The sequence below is a fragment of the Aptenodytes patagonicus genome, chromosome 4, assembly GCF_965638725.1.
Source record: "Aptenodytes patagonicus chromosome 4, bAptPat1.pri.cur, whole genome shotgun sequence".
Lineage (NCBI taxonomy): Eukaryota > Metazoa > Chordata > Aves > Sphenisciformes > Spheniscidae > Aptenodytes > Aptenodytes patagonicus.
In genome coordinates this window covers 2,136,350-2,154,032 of record NC_134952.1, presented here as the reverse complement: position 1 = coordinate 2,154,032, position 17,683 = coordinate 2,136,350, and the positions used below count along the sequence as shown (strand labels likewise).

Here is a 17,683-nt window from a genome sequence, read left to right as displayed (position 1 = left end):
AAAAGGAGTTATTGAAGGAGAAACTCGAGTATGTAGGGAACGCTCTGAATGATAAGGGGGACGAACCAGCCAACCTCATGAGGTCCTTCCCAACCAAGATTTTGCAGCTCCTAGGACACCCCCCCGTGCATCCCTTCCATCCATGCCGGTAGAGAGTAAGAAGTTATTTTGGACTAGAAAAAAACAAAACCAAACTAAATTTTAAGATTTTTAAGGCAGAAAAGATCTTGAGAGTCTCAGCTTGATCTTGCCTGACCTGCCACAACAGAGATTTTACCTGTTACGTTCCCCCTGTCAGCACCGAAACGTGGGTATAAGACTCATTATGGAAAGAAACATCCCTCAGTTGGCCAAATTTGGAAGCAGCTGAAGCCCAGGGACCTGGGGCTCAGCTTCTGGCACCCACGCTATGGGTTAGGCAACCCGAGCTCCACCTGAGCTCTGCCTGCAGATCCCATCAGGTGAGATGACCCATCTGAAAGGGGAAACGAGAGGACAGAGGTTGAAGCAGGGAGATGCACAGCTACGGCCCGAGATCCTCCTTTGACGGGAAGCGGGGGGGAAGAAGAAAGTCCTCAAGGTGAGGGGGACTGGAACGAGGATTTGGGGAGAAATGGGACCCACACCTTTGAACCTAAATGGCGGTGTGAGAAGAGTAAATATACGTTAGCTGGAAAGCTTGATTCTGCTCCACAGTTAGTGGAGAATGAGGGAGGGAGAATAAGCCGCTTAAAACAAGTGAAGAAGGACGCACCTGCACAGCCCCTTACAGGAAGGGGAGAAGGGACATTCTTTGACCTCTGTATTTTGTTCTTTAAAAAAAGGAGGCTGCAAAAGCTACAAGCTTATGAAAGGGCTCTCGATATTTTAAACACGTTGCACAGTCTCCCTCTAAGGTTTTGGCTGCTAAAAATAAGTCAACGTTTCAACAGTCTGAGGCTGAAGGAGGAAGCTGTAGATCAGGGCCCAACGCGAGGGCAATGGGGCTGGGCAGGGAGAGGAAACTGCAGCGGGAGAGATGCAGCACTGAGCCAGCGCCGCCAGTTTACCCAGAGGACGGCCAAGGGTTTTAAAAAACGGGGGCAGATGAAACAATCACACCTTCTGTACTCTCCTGCTCAAAGCTTTTATTGCTCTTCTTTTTTTTTTTTGCTAACGCACAAATGTAAGGATATTTCCTCCAATCCTATAACACAGGAATTTCCCCCAAACACTCTTTTCTTGTAAGATTTGTTGACGTAACTTCATACTTTCACAGACGCCTTCAATCCCTCCGGGTTGCAGGAGCTATGTTAGTAAATGTTCACAAAACCGAGGCCACCAGGAGCCGAATCCAACTTGAGTCCCCGGGGGAAAGCAGCGCTGGCCCATCGGGCGATTCAAAGCTTACCAATTACGACCACCGCTTTCGGAGAGTTTCAAGCTAAGTATTCTTGGGATGGAGAAAAATGATTTCCCCTTACTTCTGCCACGGAAAAATAATCCAGTAGGATGGAGCACCCCAGGATTACCAAACAGGGGGCAAAAGCCTCAGACAGAAAGGCACATCTGTGTCCTACGGGAGAGTCATAGGAAGCACAGAAGTGGGGGATCGGTCGCTAGCAGAGCATGTAAAGAGGCGATACAGTGCTTGCTTGTCCTGGTTTCGGCAGGGATAGAGTTAATTTCCTTCCTAGTAGCTGGTGCAGTGCTGTGTTTTGGATTTAGGATGAGAACAATGTTGATAACACACCGATGTTTTAGTTGTTGCTGAGCAGTGCTTACACTAGTCAAGGACTTTTCAGCTTCCCATGCTCTACCGACTGAGAAGGCTGGAGGTGCACAAGAAGCTGGGAGGGGGCACAGCCAGGACAGCTGACCCCAACTGGCCAGAGGGACATTCCACACCATGGGACGTCATGCTCAGTACATAAACTGGGGAAAGCTGGCCGGGGGGGCCGCTGCTCGGGGCCTGGCTGGGCATCGGTCAGCGGGTGGTGAGCAATTGCACTGTGCATCACTTGCTTTGTGTATTATTATTATTATCATATTATTATTATTATCATTTTATTTCAATTATTAAACTGTTTTTATCTCAACCCACGAGTTTTTCTCACTTGTGCTCTTCCAATTCTCTCCCCCATCCCACCGGGTGGGGGGGAGTGAGCGAGCGGCTGCGTGGTGCTTAGTTGCCGACTGAAATTAAACCACGACATTGCTTTAAAAGCTTCCCCACAACAAATCTTACGGTACGTTACAAGTGTATACAACTAATAAAACTGTAAAGACAGAAATTGGTATCTGCAAAGCAATAAAAATAAAATAAAAATCAGCTTGCCCTGTGTTTGTAGGTGATGTTTCCTCCTTTTACACGCTCCAGACAGCTCTGCTGCAACGTGCCTTTGTTAAGCCCAGGGCTGATGTCTGCAACAGGTACTTGGATGGAGGCAACAGATTTGAGCTCTCTGCTAAGCGCCCAGCACTGCTGACTGCACCTCTAGGGTGCAACCAAAAGCGCGCCTAGTATCACATCAACACACAAGAAAGCTGTAATTCGTGTTTTTGTGGAGGAGAGCATCCTGAATCCAGCCCAAAATGCTTGCTTAAAACCATGCTGTGTTCATGGAGGGGACCATAATTAAGCCAGTGGTCCTCACCACCAGATGTTCCAGCAAGTCTGGTAAGGGACATGTGTCTCTCCTTGAAAAAAATCCCAATACTTCAGTATTGGGATAATTTCTAGAAATTCTCACATCACAAACAACTCATCGCTTGTCACAGAGAAGCATGACATCTAGAGATGTACTCCTCCCGGCCAGAGCTCCAAAGAACTACATGTACTGAGCTGACAGTCTAATTTCTGTAGCCTTCTTGTAAAAGCATTTCTTTGCAAAGAACACCTCTTAAAATCCTAGTAAGATGATGACTTTTACATTTTAATCATCAACCACAAACTAATCTTGGGTTAAATCTCGAAAATCCAAAGTGAATGGAAGATGCAGAAACCAGGGCACGGAGGCAGCGAGCGGAGTTACGCACCAGAGAAAAGAGCAAAAATTCTCACTTGAAAGATAATCCAGGCAGGCTTCTAACAGTAATAAAGGAAGTTGCTTTTCTTTCCTTGACCATCAGCAACTTAGCGGCACGTGAAGAGCATCTTCAGAATAACCGCGTGGTAAGACATAGAATCATAGAATCATAGAATCATTGAGGTTGGAAAAGACCTCTAAGATCATCGAGTCCAACCGTCAACCCAACACCACCATGCCCACTAAACCATGTCCCTAAGCGCCTCATCTACACGTCTTTTAAAAACCTCCAGGGATGGTGACTCCACCACTTCCCTGGGCAGCCTGTTCCAATGTTTCACCACTCTTTCAGTAAAGACATTTTTCCTTACATCCAATCTAAACCTCCCCTGGCACAACTTGAGGCCGTTTCCTCTCGTCCTATCGCTTGTTACTTCGGAGAAAAGACCAACACCCACCTCGCTACAACCTCCTTTCAGGGAGTTGTAGAGAGCGATGAGGTCTCCCCTCAGCCTCCTTTTCTCCAGGCTGAACAGTCCCAGTTCCCTCAGCCGCTCCTCATCAGACTTGTTCTCCAGACCCCTCACCAGCCTCGTTGCCCTTCTCTGGACACGCTCCAGCACCTCAACGTCCTTCTTGGAGTGAGGGGCCCAAAACTGAACACAGTATTCGAGGTGCGGCCTCACCAGGGCCGAGTACAGGGGCACGATCACTTCCCTGCTCCTGCTGGCCACACTATTTCTGATACAGGCCAGGATGCCCTTGGCCTTCTTGGCCGCCTGGGCACACTGCCGGCTCATGGTCAGCCAGCTGTCGACCAGCACCCCCAGGTCCTTTTCCGACAGGCAGCTTTCCAGCCACTCTTCCCCAAGCCTGTAGCGCTGCATGGGGTTGTTGTGGCCATGAACGAAGCCATGGGCCGAGACTCTAGATTTCCCTACGCAACCACTTGAGGGATGGTGGAAACCCTCCTAGTCGCTCGGCCAGCGCTAAGACCTAGCCCAAAGGCTTGCGCTGAGAACACACACCCACGTTGGGAGTATCAGGACCCGAACGCTCCTGGCAAAGCCGACACATGAACGATTTTGCGGGCCCTGTAGCCTAATACTGAAGCGGTAACTGGCTGTTTCTCTCAGACGATCGCTATATGGCGACACGGAAGGTTTCTCTGTTGTGTTGACAGCATGTACCACAAAGTCAAAGGGCACCGCACGTGCTCAGCAGTTCAAAAGCAGTGGGCGCAGCCCAAGTGCATCTACAAGTGGAAGAGTCCATGCTTTCCAAAACCAGCCGCGTAGCAAGGGAGAATTCCTGGATTTCAGTCAGAACTCCATGCATCAAGAAGCTGCCATTTCTCGTGTGCACACCTGGGGTATGCAAAACAGGCTGAATTTAACATGCTGTCTTTACATAAAGAGTTCATAAAAATCAATCGAGTGCAAAACCTTCCTACCAAAAAAAAAAAAAAAAGGCAAAAGCATTGTCAAACGGAGACAGAAATCATTTACAGATTCAGTCTAATCAGCAAACTGATCTGACTCACACGCAGCCTCCCACTCAGCGACCGAAGCAGAAAAAGGAGGGTAAGGTGGGATTTCCCTCTCGAAGGCAGCCTGATTTTAGTTTAGTTCAGCTGATCCTGAAACTGCATCCTCATTTGTATGAATACAAGGGGCAGGATTTAGCTCCCGCAGTTGTGTATATGCAGCTACCAACTTCTGGTTAAGTACAGCTGTTGAAGGACAGAGACGGCAGGTGGGAAGCAGATGAAGGTCCCTCATCCTACAACTGGTTTTAAATTTTACTCAGTTTCAAGCCCAGGAAAGAAGGTCTAAACCTAAAATAGCAGCTTACAAACCCCCCGCCCATTTCCTTAAATCTTTACATTTTAGTTTGAATATAAACTAGTCACCTTTCTGCCAGTTTAGAAAACTAACAAATTTTAAAAGAAAACCGCTCAATGCTTAAAAAGTCACGTTTAGGAAATAGTGAGTTTATTAAAGAAGTCAAAGACAGACAGCAGATGGATACTGTTTATTGGTTCTTTCCATCACATCTGAGTTACAGGTGTAAAAGTCACACGAACTGCAGGTATAAACATGTAAAACAATACAAAAATAAATGGAAAGGTAATTTTATATTTACTGGATCAAGTTGTGTAATAAATACCATAGGCTAAAAGCTTCAATCACACAATTCAGTTTAACTGAAGTTACAGTAGTGTTTGTAAATACAAGTTTTTAACTTAAAGTTGCAAATATTAAAGCATTGAGAACTAGTATAAAAGTGAATTTTGGCACATTGTAAAGTGAGAAGTGTTACATTAGTATCTGACCGTTGTGTAAAAATGAAGCGATTTCTCACTAGCTTTCTGAGGTACATTTTTAAACAACCTAAAATTAGACCAACAACGCGGTTCTAACAACTCACAGTTTACAATTCACTATACTAGTTACAATTTTTCCCTTTTAAGAATACCAAAGTATTCCAGAGCTTAAATCTGTGCAAATTCAGAAAAGTTTCAATTAAAAAATAATAATAATAAAAAAAACTTATTAGGGAACTTTTACATGCAACTTAAATCCTCCCTGCAATCAGCTCTGTTAATTGCAAAGTGTAAAACTGGACTAATACCAAATTGCACAGCTTAATATAAAATACTCCGAGATTGCAGCGCAGTTCAAGTTGCGAGCGTTCCTCTCCTAAGTTTATCACATTTTTCTCCCTATAACTTCAGTAACTTCTGACCACACTCATTCTCGGTGAGGAAAAACAAACCACCACCACCACAAGCTGCTAACATGAAGGTCAGCGAAGCATGTAAACCCCTTGAGGACTCTCAGCACTTCTTCACAATATCAGAAATGCCTGGACACAAAGTTACTGTTACCCATTTCCAAAATACAGTAAAAGACAAAGGAACAGCGTAATGGCACTTCTTCCATATCCAAACATTTGTGGTTTAGAAATGGTGCTTTTTTGTTTTTGTTTTTGTTTTTTAGTTTTACAGTAGCTAAAAAAATTTTCAAAACTAGATCCTTAGAAGTATCTCAATCCTCACCTCGACTTCAAAAGAGTGAGGAAACCAGATTACCCTACAGATGGGGTTTGATACAGTATAAACATCTCTGACCAGAGTACAAAAGTTATGCTCTTCTCCTAAAAAAAAAAAGTGATGCTGATTGTTAGGAGTAACTCCAAAATAATCAGCAACCGCTATTAAACTCTCAGCAGCATCAGGCATTTACACATTTTAGTCCTCAAAGAGTTTTCTTTTAAACAGTTTAACCGTTTGTGCTAATATTCTTCACTAGGTTAATTTTAAGTCCTTTCACCAAAACCGTTTTTCCTTTAAAAAAAAAAAAGAGGGTGCAAGCAATACAACCCATGACATCCATTTATTTTATGCTTCGTGAATAAATGGTGTCATCTGCAAGGCACTACTATGTTTAAAGGATACCATTGTCACAGTTTCACTATTTCGGTATTTTTTTTCTGTTTTAAAGTCACAGTTAAAAACTAAAAGAAAAATTGAGGTAATCAAATTATTTTAATACCAAAATATATTAATTGAAATAGTACCAGTATGGTGAAAGGTCTTTATAATACACAGCTATTACCATACAGCATGCAGTACAGTATATAAGTATACTAGGCCTTTGTTCTGAGCTCTCCTGCTTCAGTTTTTAAGGAACAGCTCAATTTGCACAGTAGCACGCCGATTTTGAATACTGATTTCCTTTTTGTTCACAGGGCATCTCACTTGTAATTACAACTCGCGACGCCAACCCCAGATGAATTAGCCCCGTCAACATTTATTTTCGAGAGCTGCACAAATTGGAGTTCTTAAAAAGAGTTCAGCAGAGCAAAATAAGCTACAGTATCTTCATCTATCGTTCAATCAATTGCACTTAAACCTACTCTGTTACTGACTTACAAGTTGAGACGAAGCATCAACGAAGCGCCTGCTGTCCCAACCACTGGTGTTTCTTCTCACATTACATAGTCATACCACTATTCTAGAAATATGGCTTTGCAGATTAGATAACTTGTACTGAAAAGGAGCACACTGGGTTTACACTAAGTTTACTGGCAAAGAACTATCATTTGTTAAGAATTGTCTAATGCCCCTTTTTATTGCAGTGTTACGACCAGAATTTTGTACTCTAATAATCCTGGTCTGATAAATAGTTTCATGCAACCAACTGTACTTAGTTTGTAAACACCCGCTAGCCCCCCAAATCCACTGCTAGCTACGTTTACTCTACCAGGCACTACAGTATATTAAGACTAAAGTATAGCCATGCATAGATAAACTCACGAGCCTTATCATGATGCTCTATACCTGTAACACGGGTTACCCCAGAAAGCCTAGAAATGCAAACTAATCGCTGGCTTTTATTGTACTTTAACAGGATACAAGTAGTTTATAAAGTCTCGTGGTGTGCAAAAAAAAAAAAAAATTCTTAAATTCAGACAACTTTTTAAATCTAGTAGGAAAGCTAGTAACGAAACCTTATCAACATCTATATCCCAATATGCAGCACCTGGAATTCCACCTCTGCGCTGTATAACCACCACAGCACAGGCACTGAGCCAGCTAGTAGCAACGTGTACTGAAAGTCTACCTAAAAGGTGTTTCAGTTTTTGAAAGGCTTGTTGAAATTTCAGCTCTTTCAGGTTCCAAAGGTAAAAAATATATTTCTTAAGTAAGGCATAAAACTGTATGTAGCCTTAGGTTTGACGGCGGGAGTTAAATCTCACTTTCCTGCCACAGAAAGAGACTGCGTGGACGTGTTATAAGTATTTTAAGTGTACTGTAAGAAATTACTCATTCAATTTCTTACTGCATTACATACATCTGACCGAAAAGAAAAGTTGCAGTTGTATTAAAAGATTGAGCTGTTCCTAAGGCAAAGGAATATGAAAATAAAAAATTCCTCCTGGACTGTTTTCACTTGACTAAATTCTGAACACACAGCATGCTACAATAACCTGCTTGTTCAAATGAGCTTCAATAATTACCTTTAAGTAGCTGCTAGGGTACCTTATAATCCTTCAGTCAGTGATCTACGAAGTCTCACTTAAAATTGTACTAAATTAAGTCAAAGGACAAGTTGCCAGAACTCCTATTATGATATCATTTAGTAACTATAAAAGCCTTGTTGCAAGTACTTAAAACCTGGTGTATCAGTTTAGTGAAATGTTACGGCGTGCAAATTCTTCTGAAAGCTTCACAAACAAGTTCTTTCATATTTCAAGTATATCTTTTGATATTTTTTACCTTTGGAAGTAAGTCATTTTCATGAAAAAGAAATTCTTTAGCTAAAGAATCTCCCTCTTCTTTTGCTTTGCTTAGTTTTTAGTACTGAAATAAATCCTTCAGAGAGAATCTTTTAAGCAACAGCAAGTTGCAGATTACCGCCATTCATGTCATATTTTCTAGAACACCAATAACAACATTGGGAAGAAAGCAAGATATCTCCACTTATCTCGTTTCACCCTGAAATGTATAAACATCTTTTCTTTAGAAAAGTCAAAATTTCAACTGCAGATTCAAACTGTGCAGAGGTTATGAGACATGCTGTCCCCTCAGAAAAAAGCAGGTGCCTAAGTGTTCCCCCATTTCTCGCTTTGGGAACACCCTAACAGCAGTAGCATTAGGTACTCTTCCGAGTTTTTGAAGTGTTCCCCTGTTTCTTGCTTTGGGAACATCCTAACAGCTGTAGGATTAGGTACTCTGGAGTTTTTTGACTGTTCCCCCATTTCTCGCTTTGGGAACACCCTAACGGCTGTAGGATTAGGTACTCCTCCAAGTTTTTTGATTGTTCCCCCATTTCTCGCTTTGGGAACACCCTAACAGCTGTAGGATTAGGTACTCTTCCGAGTTTTTCAAGTGTTCCCCCATTTCTCGCTTTAGGAACACCTTAACAGCTGTAGGATTAGGTACTGAGTTTCTTAAATGTTCCCCCATTTCTCGCTTTAGGAACATCCCCCAATCCCACATACTGAAGTATACCACTGCTCATCAATGCTCCTGTGCAACAAGTTTCAAGGGACATCTAGAGATTAAAATGGTTTGATTATCTGCACGACAGACCAATTCCACGATTACATTCTGACCTACAAGGAAATACAGTTTTGCTGCTTTTCTTCTTCTTTTAAATAAGTTTCCACTACTAGCCAGAGATTCCAGGTGACGCTTTTTACAGTCTGGAATTAAGGTGAAGTGGAAGCAAACCTGACAGTACAAACAGCTAAGCAGTTACCATATTAAAATGCCAACCTTACAGGAATGATCTCTTAGTTTAAAAAGGAGTGCTGAAAACTGACATTTCACTTAATTTTCTAGTTAACCAGCAAGGACAACAGCATTTTTGGTTACTGACAGTAGGTGGTTCAGAACTGCACAGAACGCACGTGCTTATGTCTTCTGCTCAAAGAGATCATGATACTCTTGTTCTTCTAGTTCTCTGTTGTACTTCTCTATTTCCCTGTTGGCTTCTTCCAAGTAATCGTTCATGAATTGGTCCATTACTGATTTTGAAAAACTAAGGAAAAAACATTTGTGCACAAAGCGTTCATTAGAAAAGAACATACAGGTCTGAAGGATGTGCCAGTTCAGGGACACTTACTGAGAGCAGAAATTCGATTTATTACCTTCCGGGAGTCCCGCAGTCAGACCCAACCACAACTACTCTGTATTACTGGGGAATAAAGGAGTTGCACAACAGACATTTCCCAATCACGAGAAAGAATATAAGAACAGCGAAACTACAGCAGGTTTGCAGATGTTTACAGCTATTTTGGTTAAGTGGAAGTCTAAAAAACCTCTGCCCAAAATTCACATCATCCAGAAGCGGTTAACCAGTGCCGGTATCTTTTATTGCCAAACACCAAGACGGTGGTGCCGTAGAGGTCCATTGAATACTGAAGTCCAAGTTTGCTGTTAGGCTATTTTCTGCCGGTATACCACAACTAGGAGCTTACCATGCAGACAGAAGTCTGCTGGTTTAAAATTTTAAAGTTGTCCCATAGGGCATAGGAAATCACTGTTTGTTCTTCTTCTAAAACAGAATCACAGAACCCACTTGGATTTTTGTAAAGTTTGCCAAAGTTAAAGGTAAGCTGGGAATATAAAACCAAATTTGAAATTTCAGTAATAAAACCCAGACAAACGCAATAGAAAGTTATGGAAACAAGAAAGAAGAACAGAAATACACTGGAGCATTAGTATTACTCTAGCGTTTCTTGCCAAAGACAAAAATATGATCAGGTTTAAATTAAAAAATAAAAATTTCTGGAAAGAAATCCAGAGGACCCTACTTCAGCTGTAGTTCATGTTCTGTAACCGATACCAAACAAGACCAGCAAGGACAGCGCGTTTACAAAGGGGTATATGCCACAATTTGATAAGTAAATCATACTGCTTGCTAAGCCGAAGTAGTTTTAAAATAAGGTTTTACTTGCTTAAGTGAGTTTAACAAGCGATTAGAAAAAATGCACCTCCACACCTAATTCTGAACATCCTGTTCATATTACTGCATTGCATCCAATAAGGTTTTTCTCATACTGAGTTACAAAACGAGAGCAATCATTTACCATCAGTTTCACCGCAAAGATATGTGGCAGAATAAAGAATACTGTAGTAAAACCTAAAACAACCCTGATTGTTTTTACTTGAGTATGTGCACGCATGTGCGTGCACACAAAATTATACTCATTTGGAAGTTTTATCAGTCATGACCAGGCATTAAGCAATATTACAGCACTATTTGGTTTGAAAAATAGTTCTTTGACAAGCTGTGGTCCATAAATTATTCCCTGCGTGAGCTCATGTACAGTTTTGGGATTGTTTCGTTGGTTCTATTCTGCTTCTTAGATCATATCTGAAAAAGTGTTTTAATAGTAAGCTTTAAATGGCTAGTAGCCATGCACAGATTTAAGGAACAAAGCTTTTCATTTCATATTATTACCTCCAAATCAAACTGGCTCTTCACCATATCATCTGCTTTGACAGTCTACATTTCAGATTTGCAAAGCCTGTTGCCTACCTAAAACCTTCACCAAAAAAACCCGCATTTTAAAGGATACGTGGATGGTAATCCATTTTGTCACCAAAAAAATTCACAAATTGAGTCCCGTTGTAAAAATAACCAGCTGGAAGCGGATCCAAGTGGCGCTTCACCTACATTAAGAAAGAATATACAGTACATTAAACATTTAAAACTCAAAACTGCCTAGAGACAGTCCTAACAAACTTAAATAGATAAACAAAAAATTCTTTCTGTTGAACTTAGCAGCCAGGGAGGAAGGTATGGCTCCTGGCTATAAAGGAGCGCTCTGAAAAGACAGCATGACAAATGACATCCATATAGGCTAGGGGAGTTAGGTACAGCAACCCTAATCATAGCCAAGCCAAACTTTTAGGAACCCAACTCCAAAGACAGCACTTACAACCTAAAGGTAGCTGATGAGGGCAGGATTAGGCATTTGGGATCCTAATTTGCAAGCGACAACCTGCACAGGACAGAGCAGGGAGAAAAGACGGGGAAAGACCATTACAGTAACGAGAAGGGTACGCTTGTCCCACACCTTACACTTCCCCCTACTTTTCAGAGCTAACTTGCAACCCTGAGATAACACCAAGATTTATATCTCAAATCCCTCCTGGACAGCCTCAGTTGTGTTTCGAGTATATAAAAAGACAGTCAATAATTTAGTGCTCAGCACACTTGTTATGGCAAGTATGGGAGGTGCTCTATCATACAAATGATTATTTAAGAAAATCAGCCAAAAGAAGAACTTGCTATTAATTGCTTCTACTTACGTGAATGTTCTTTATTTCCTGAAGGGTTAGCATTCCTCTGGTTTTCAGGGCTTTCCTCTGAGGTTTCTGTATGAAGAATTAGACCCCAGTTATATACCTACTGAGTGACAACGTGGTATTACAGTTTAGTTACATTAAGAAAAAACCCAAAGCCATGGAAAAATAAGTTCTTTCTTGAAAACGTGGGTAAAGGCAGTGAAAACTATGATCACATGCTATCATGCTCAAGCCCAGCCCTTTTAGAAGCATGTATTTAAAAAAATTAATTTCTAGACAGAATTATTCAATTATAGAACCACAGAGTCATAGAATTATTTCGGTTGGAAAATACCTCATCAAGTCCAACTGTTAATCTAACACTGCCAAGTCCACCACTAAACCATGTCCCTAAGCGCCACATCTACACGTCTTTTAAATAACTCCTGAGATGGTGACTCCACCACTTCCCTGGGCAGCCTGTTCCAATGCTTGACAACCCTTTCGGTGAAGACATTTTTCCTAATATCCAATCTAAACCTCCCCTGGCACAACTTGAGGCTGTTTCCTCTCGACCTATCGCTTGTTACTTGGGAGAAGAGACCGACCCCACCTCGCTACAACCTCCTTTCAGGGAGTTGTAGAGAGCGATGAGGTCTCCCCTCAGCCTCCTTTTCTCCAGGCTAAACAGTCCCAGTGCCCTCAGCCGATCCTCATCAGACTTGTTCTCCAGACCCCTCACCAGCCTCGTTGCCCTTCTCTGGACACGCTCCAGCACCTCGACGTCCTTCTTGGAGTGAGGGGCCCAAAACTGAACACAGTATTCGAGGTGCAGCCTCACCAGGGCCGAGTACAGGGGCACGATCACTTCCCTACTCCTACTGGCCACACTATTGCTGATACAGGCCAGGATGCCCTTGGCCTTCTTGGCCGCCTGGGCACACTGACGGCTCATGTTCAGCCGGCTGTCGACCAGCACCCCCAGGTCCTTTTCCGCCAGGCAGCTTTCCAGCCACTCTTCCCCAAGCCTGGAGCGCTGCATGGGGTTGTTGTGACCCAAGTGCAGGACCCGGCACTTGGCCTTGTTGAACCTCATGCAGTTGGCCTGGGCCCATCGATCCAGCCTGTCCAGGTCCCTCTGCAGAGCCTTCCTACCCTCGAGCAGATCAACACTCCCGCCCAACTTGGTGTCGTCTGCAAACTGACTGAGGGTGCACACTTATATTAAGGCACTCACAACTATGTTCTGAAAACAAAAGTAAAAATTCAGTGACCTTACATAGGGCATCATTAGAGATGACAAATCTAAAAGGACTTTAAATAATTCAATTTTAATACAGCTCTACTGCAAAAAAGAAAAAATGGCACATGAGCAGAAAAGCAATCTAGTTTTTAGTCTGAAAAGTTCTATAATTCATTTCTTTCATGCAGCATGCAGTAACTCAGAACTATCTGAAACCCTTAATTCGCCCTGACTAGTGTGACTGTACAAAGACTATTTGTAGTCTTGAACTGCTCAGAGAGGAAGTACTTCACACTTGAGATAGCATTTAAAGTTCCAAGTTTTCATAAAATTAAAATACTATTCCATAGAGTGCTTTCTTACACATCAAAAGCATTTGTGTCCATATATTACTTATGTGATATATACAGAGCATGAGATCATCACAGAAAATGTATACTTCCCAGAAGTAACACCACCTGCTAGGAGAACAGGGGTGAGAACCTGAAGATCCTTAGAAACAGTTCCAACAACGGTCTGTAGGAAACTTTTTTCCCTTCCTACACAACTTTTTAGAGACACTATGCAAATCCTAAGCCATAAAGAAGTAACCATGAGTATTTTTAACTAACAAATGTTCAAAAATGGGCATCACGAAAGGGCACAGTTGGAACTGTAGGCTCAGGTTCCAACTAGAGTGCTAAAATATGCAATTTGTATGGTTGAACAGTTTCTGTCCAAATATATTTCTGAACGAAACCTCAGGACTCACTTCCTAAGACCTTAATGTGCAGCCTGGCAAAAGTATTATCTGCTGGTATCACTTAGGTGAGTAGCAACAAACCATCTTGTCCTGCACTCCTGGTCAGGTCATGCCAGTCACTGCACGAAGTTAGCAAGACACCACAACTGCAAAATGTGCCTTCGAGGCTTCTTACGATGTGCATGTTCCCTGTTCCCTACTCCAACTTCTATTGCGTAGGTATGTTAGCCATGCAGCGATACAAGAAGTCTTACACAGCTGCACACTTGACAAATTAAGCAAGACAAAATGAAAAAACTATACCCTCCATTTCAGTGGATTACTTCCAAGGAGGTTTAATTTAGTGAATCAAAACAAGTTTTCAGCTTTGCAGCGTTCAGGTACTTCAAGAAGATTTATTGCATACTACACTTTAGCTTTTGGCAATCATGCATCAGCTAAATCATCTTGTGTTTATTCTGGACATACTCCATTTGCTCAAGCGTTCAAAAGTAGATCCATCCATGAATATGCTGTAGCAGATATTAAAACAATACACAAATTACAATACACATTTGCAAACTGTTAGTCCTCTGTCTGAAATATATTTACACCCTGGAATGCTAATACTTTGCTAGAAGAGAAAGGAGATTAAAAAAAAAGGTTTCCTCGAGACACTCAGATTTCTCCTTTTGTTGTTAAGAAATGCCAAAACAGATCACACTGAACAGAAATAAACATGCCCACGAACCTGTTTTGCAGTTTCTCTGAGCCAGTCTTTTATATCCTCTTCCTTCAGAGAGCAGCCAATGAACACAAGGAAGCACTCCTGTTGACTGCTGCAATCTCTGTTATCGCTTCTTGAATCAGGAGGAGTTGGCCCCTCCTGAACAGGCACAAGGCTTAGTGAATTAGATGATGTGTTGTGACAGACTTCAATTACTTTATCAGAATCTAACAAGGAGAAGACAGAAGAAAGAAATGTCTTGATAATTGCCAATCTAATTTAACATCACCACATTGGTGTAGATAGAATACAGTACATTAAAAGGTTTTCAAATACATATACATGCAGCGCAATCACAAGACAACACACAAGCAGTCATGTCCCCTTACCTGAAAACTTAACTTTGCCCATGATGTGATAAATGTTTCCAGAAAAAGGACTTGGCTTGAGCAATGACTTAATCGCTGTTTGAAATAGAAGACAAACAGATTATCTCGCTTATTTTTCTTCTCCTTGGTGTAGCTTCTGGTCAGACCTATGCTACAGGTCTCTAATCCACATCCTAGTGATTCAGGGGAAAAAGCTGTAGTGTGCCCCGGAGCCCCACTGCGTAACATTTCTATATGTTCTCATTTCTTTGCTATGGGGTAGGTGAGAAATAACATGTGTTTGGCATAATGAACGTTTACAGCGTGTGTGGAAAGTAAAATGGTGCTCCTTAACACTGTTTTGCTACGAAAAGAAGGAAAGGCATGATTATATATCTGCTCTAGTAGCCTAACACAGAGTTGAGCCTATTTTCTAGTAACTACAAATAATTATTCGGCATAAAAAGTAGAAGCCGATGCTCACTTATAAACTGTATTTCAACACTACTAAATAAAATCAAACATAAAATAAAAAGCAAACGTATAAAGGTAAGTGTCTCAGCCTCCAGAAACCAAAAATGAAATCAGATTTTCATCCGAAGAAAATCATGGGCCAGTTTTCCACAGCAGACACTACAGAAGATAATGTAGTGTCTGTACTTTAAGGAAGGAAAGCTGAATTTTCAATTAAAAGTTTACCTCAGCAGTAATTAAATAACTGTGCTACGTCAGTGACTTCCTTCCCCTCTATTCCTCAGTTTTTCAAACTTGGATTTAAATCAAGTCAAAGTTCATTTGTACCTTTACATTTGGTCACAAATCGTGTTTTTTCTAGAGGACGATTAAACCATACACAGATCTGAACCATTGGAGGGAAGACAGACCCAGCTCCATATTTACCTTCATACCTTAAGACAAAAACAAACACACACCTTCAACACACAGAAAACACACGCGCTTGTGCTTTTCATCTAACAAACTTCTTAAAAGGAACATCTATTATTTCACCACAGGTAAGCCTTGCTCATAGGAAGAAAAATACTAAGCTTTCTTCTCTAAGACACCCATGAAAATGCGATATTAACAGTATTAGGTTGTTCAAAGCGGTCAGGGCTCCTTTTGATGTTCTTCCTGCTGCAAGTTTTTTTTTCTCCTTACATACTATCTACATACTATTCTTGCATACTATCATCAAATAGATTATGAGTTGTCCAAAAGTTTTAAACACTTTCTTTTCCTGCTTTCTCTCTCTCCCTTTGGCTCCACGCAATCCACAAGCAGCTCTGACATCCCAAGCTTTGTGCCAGTTTACTTTAGGAGCCCTACTTGCATCCAATTTAGAGCAAGAATTATGAATAAAAAGATATACACACATACAGGACTGGCAAGGTATGGTAAATAAACCGTGCTTCCAACACTATAAACCTAACCAGAAAACAGTCAGCCAGGAGTTATAATGGCTGACAGGTTTACATTTTCTGCCAAATAGATGCAGCACAGATAACTGCAACAAGATGTGTAAAGAACCCTGAACCATGAAAAATATCCCTCAGTATTAAATGGAAAGCTGGGTACCATGTATTACTGTGCCCTTAGCCTCTGCCAAGACTGTCAATAAGGTTGCTGGTTTTTATGAATACTTGTTCTGCTAATAGCTAGACTGACATAGCAAGTTCGTTCCAGTAAGGCTGAATAGCTGTCAGAATGAAATTACTCTAGTCATTATTGACCTCACCCATCCCAATGCTTCCCAGCTTATTCCCAGAGGGTTCTTCTCTATTCTTCTGAAAAGGAACAGTAATCTGGCCATTGATTTAAGTGGTGTCCAGAAAGGATCGTTTTCCCCATAAAAGGACAGCAATCGTGTATCTACTAAGAATACTCATCAGTTCTCTTTTAAAAATGATTTACAAAGCTATTGCCTGTTCCAAATGAGTAGACTTGAAAAAATATAAATTAAGTTAGTGAGACTTTTTAATCTTCAACTTAATTAGAAAAATAGTTTTAATATTTCTCAGTCTAGATACTTGCCAGCCAGGATACATTAAATATCGAGCTCTCATCATCTGAGGATCTGAAAAACTGCTTTCTGAGAGAATTAATTCAATATCCTCATTCCTATAAAGAGATAAAGATGAAGATTTTTTTAATTTTATAAATTCAATAAAATGGCCACTATCTGTACGCTACTTACATAAAACAGAATGTATTAGTCACAGTAAAAATAAGAGCATTTTTCCCTTAGTATGACAGTTACAGTAACATAAGTCATACTCTGCAAACATATACATTTATACATATACAAAATATACACTTCCTAATCCCTATATTTGTATGTCCATAAATGTAAAGGGAAGATGCCTTTTGCATGAGAAGCAATTAAGAAAAATCTGTATCTCCTTTGTATACGTTACCAGAGTAAAACAAGAGAATACAAGTTTAAGCGCATGAGTCCCATCTGCCAAGTGACAAGTACTGGACAGTGATTAGTGTTACCTAGTTACAACTCCATTTTCTGCCAAGATGAATGAAACAGCAGGATTTGCCGCTCGGATAAGGCTCTGCAGCTGCATAAGGAGTGGATGCTTCTGCTCTGTAGCATGACTTGTGAAAACCACGTTACTCACTAGTCCTGTGTAAAGCAATCAGAGAATAGCTTACAGAATTCAGGTATGCAACAGTGACTAATAAGCAATTAAGTAATATAACACCCATTCTTTTCTTTTCCTTCCATCTCACTACATTAATGTTACTAAGGAAAAAAACAACAACAACAAACAAGCAAGGAACCTTTCATCTCTTGCCTGCCC

The 17,683-nt window shown here is 41.2% G+C and overlaps 1 protein-coding gene across 1 annotated transcript in view; it reads right to left on the bottom strand.

The window, feature by feature from the left end:
* Window positions 1-4,980: 4,980 nt before the first annotated feature.
* DNAAF9 (dynein axonemal assembly factor 9) overlaps window positions 4,981-17,683 on the bottom strand; it is an 80,024-nt gene continuing 67,321 nt past the window's right edge. The window contains exons 30-37 of the mRNA XM_076337514.1: window positions 17,370-17,505; window positions 16,905-16,991; window positions 15,675-15,781; window positions 14,895-14,969; window positions 14,530-14,732; window positions 11,839-11,904; window positions 11,103-11,196; window positions 4,981-9,545 (exon numbers count right to left, since the gene is read on the bottom strand). Coding sequence (XP_076193629.1) covers window positions 9,433-9,545; window positions 11,103-11,196; window positions 11,839-11,904; window positions 14,530-14,732; window positions 14,895-14,969; window positions 15,675-15,781; window positions 16,905-16,991; window positions 17,370-17,505 — 881 coding nt within the window. The 3' untranslated portion in view covers window positions 4,981-9,432. The remainder of the gene's footprint in view (window positions 9,546-11,102; window positions 11,197-11,838; window positions 11,905-14,529; window positions 14,733-14,894; window positions 14,970-15,674; window positions 15,782-16,904; window positions 16,992-17,369; window positions 17,506-17,683) is intronic.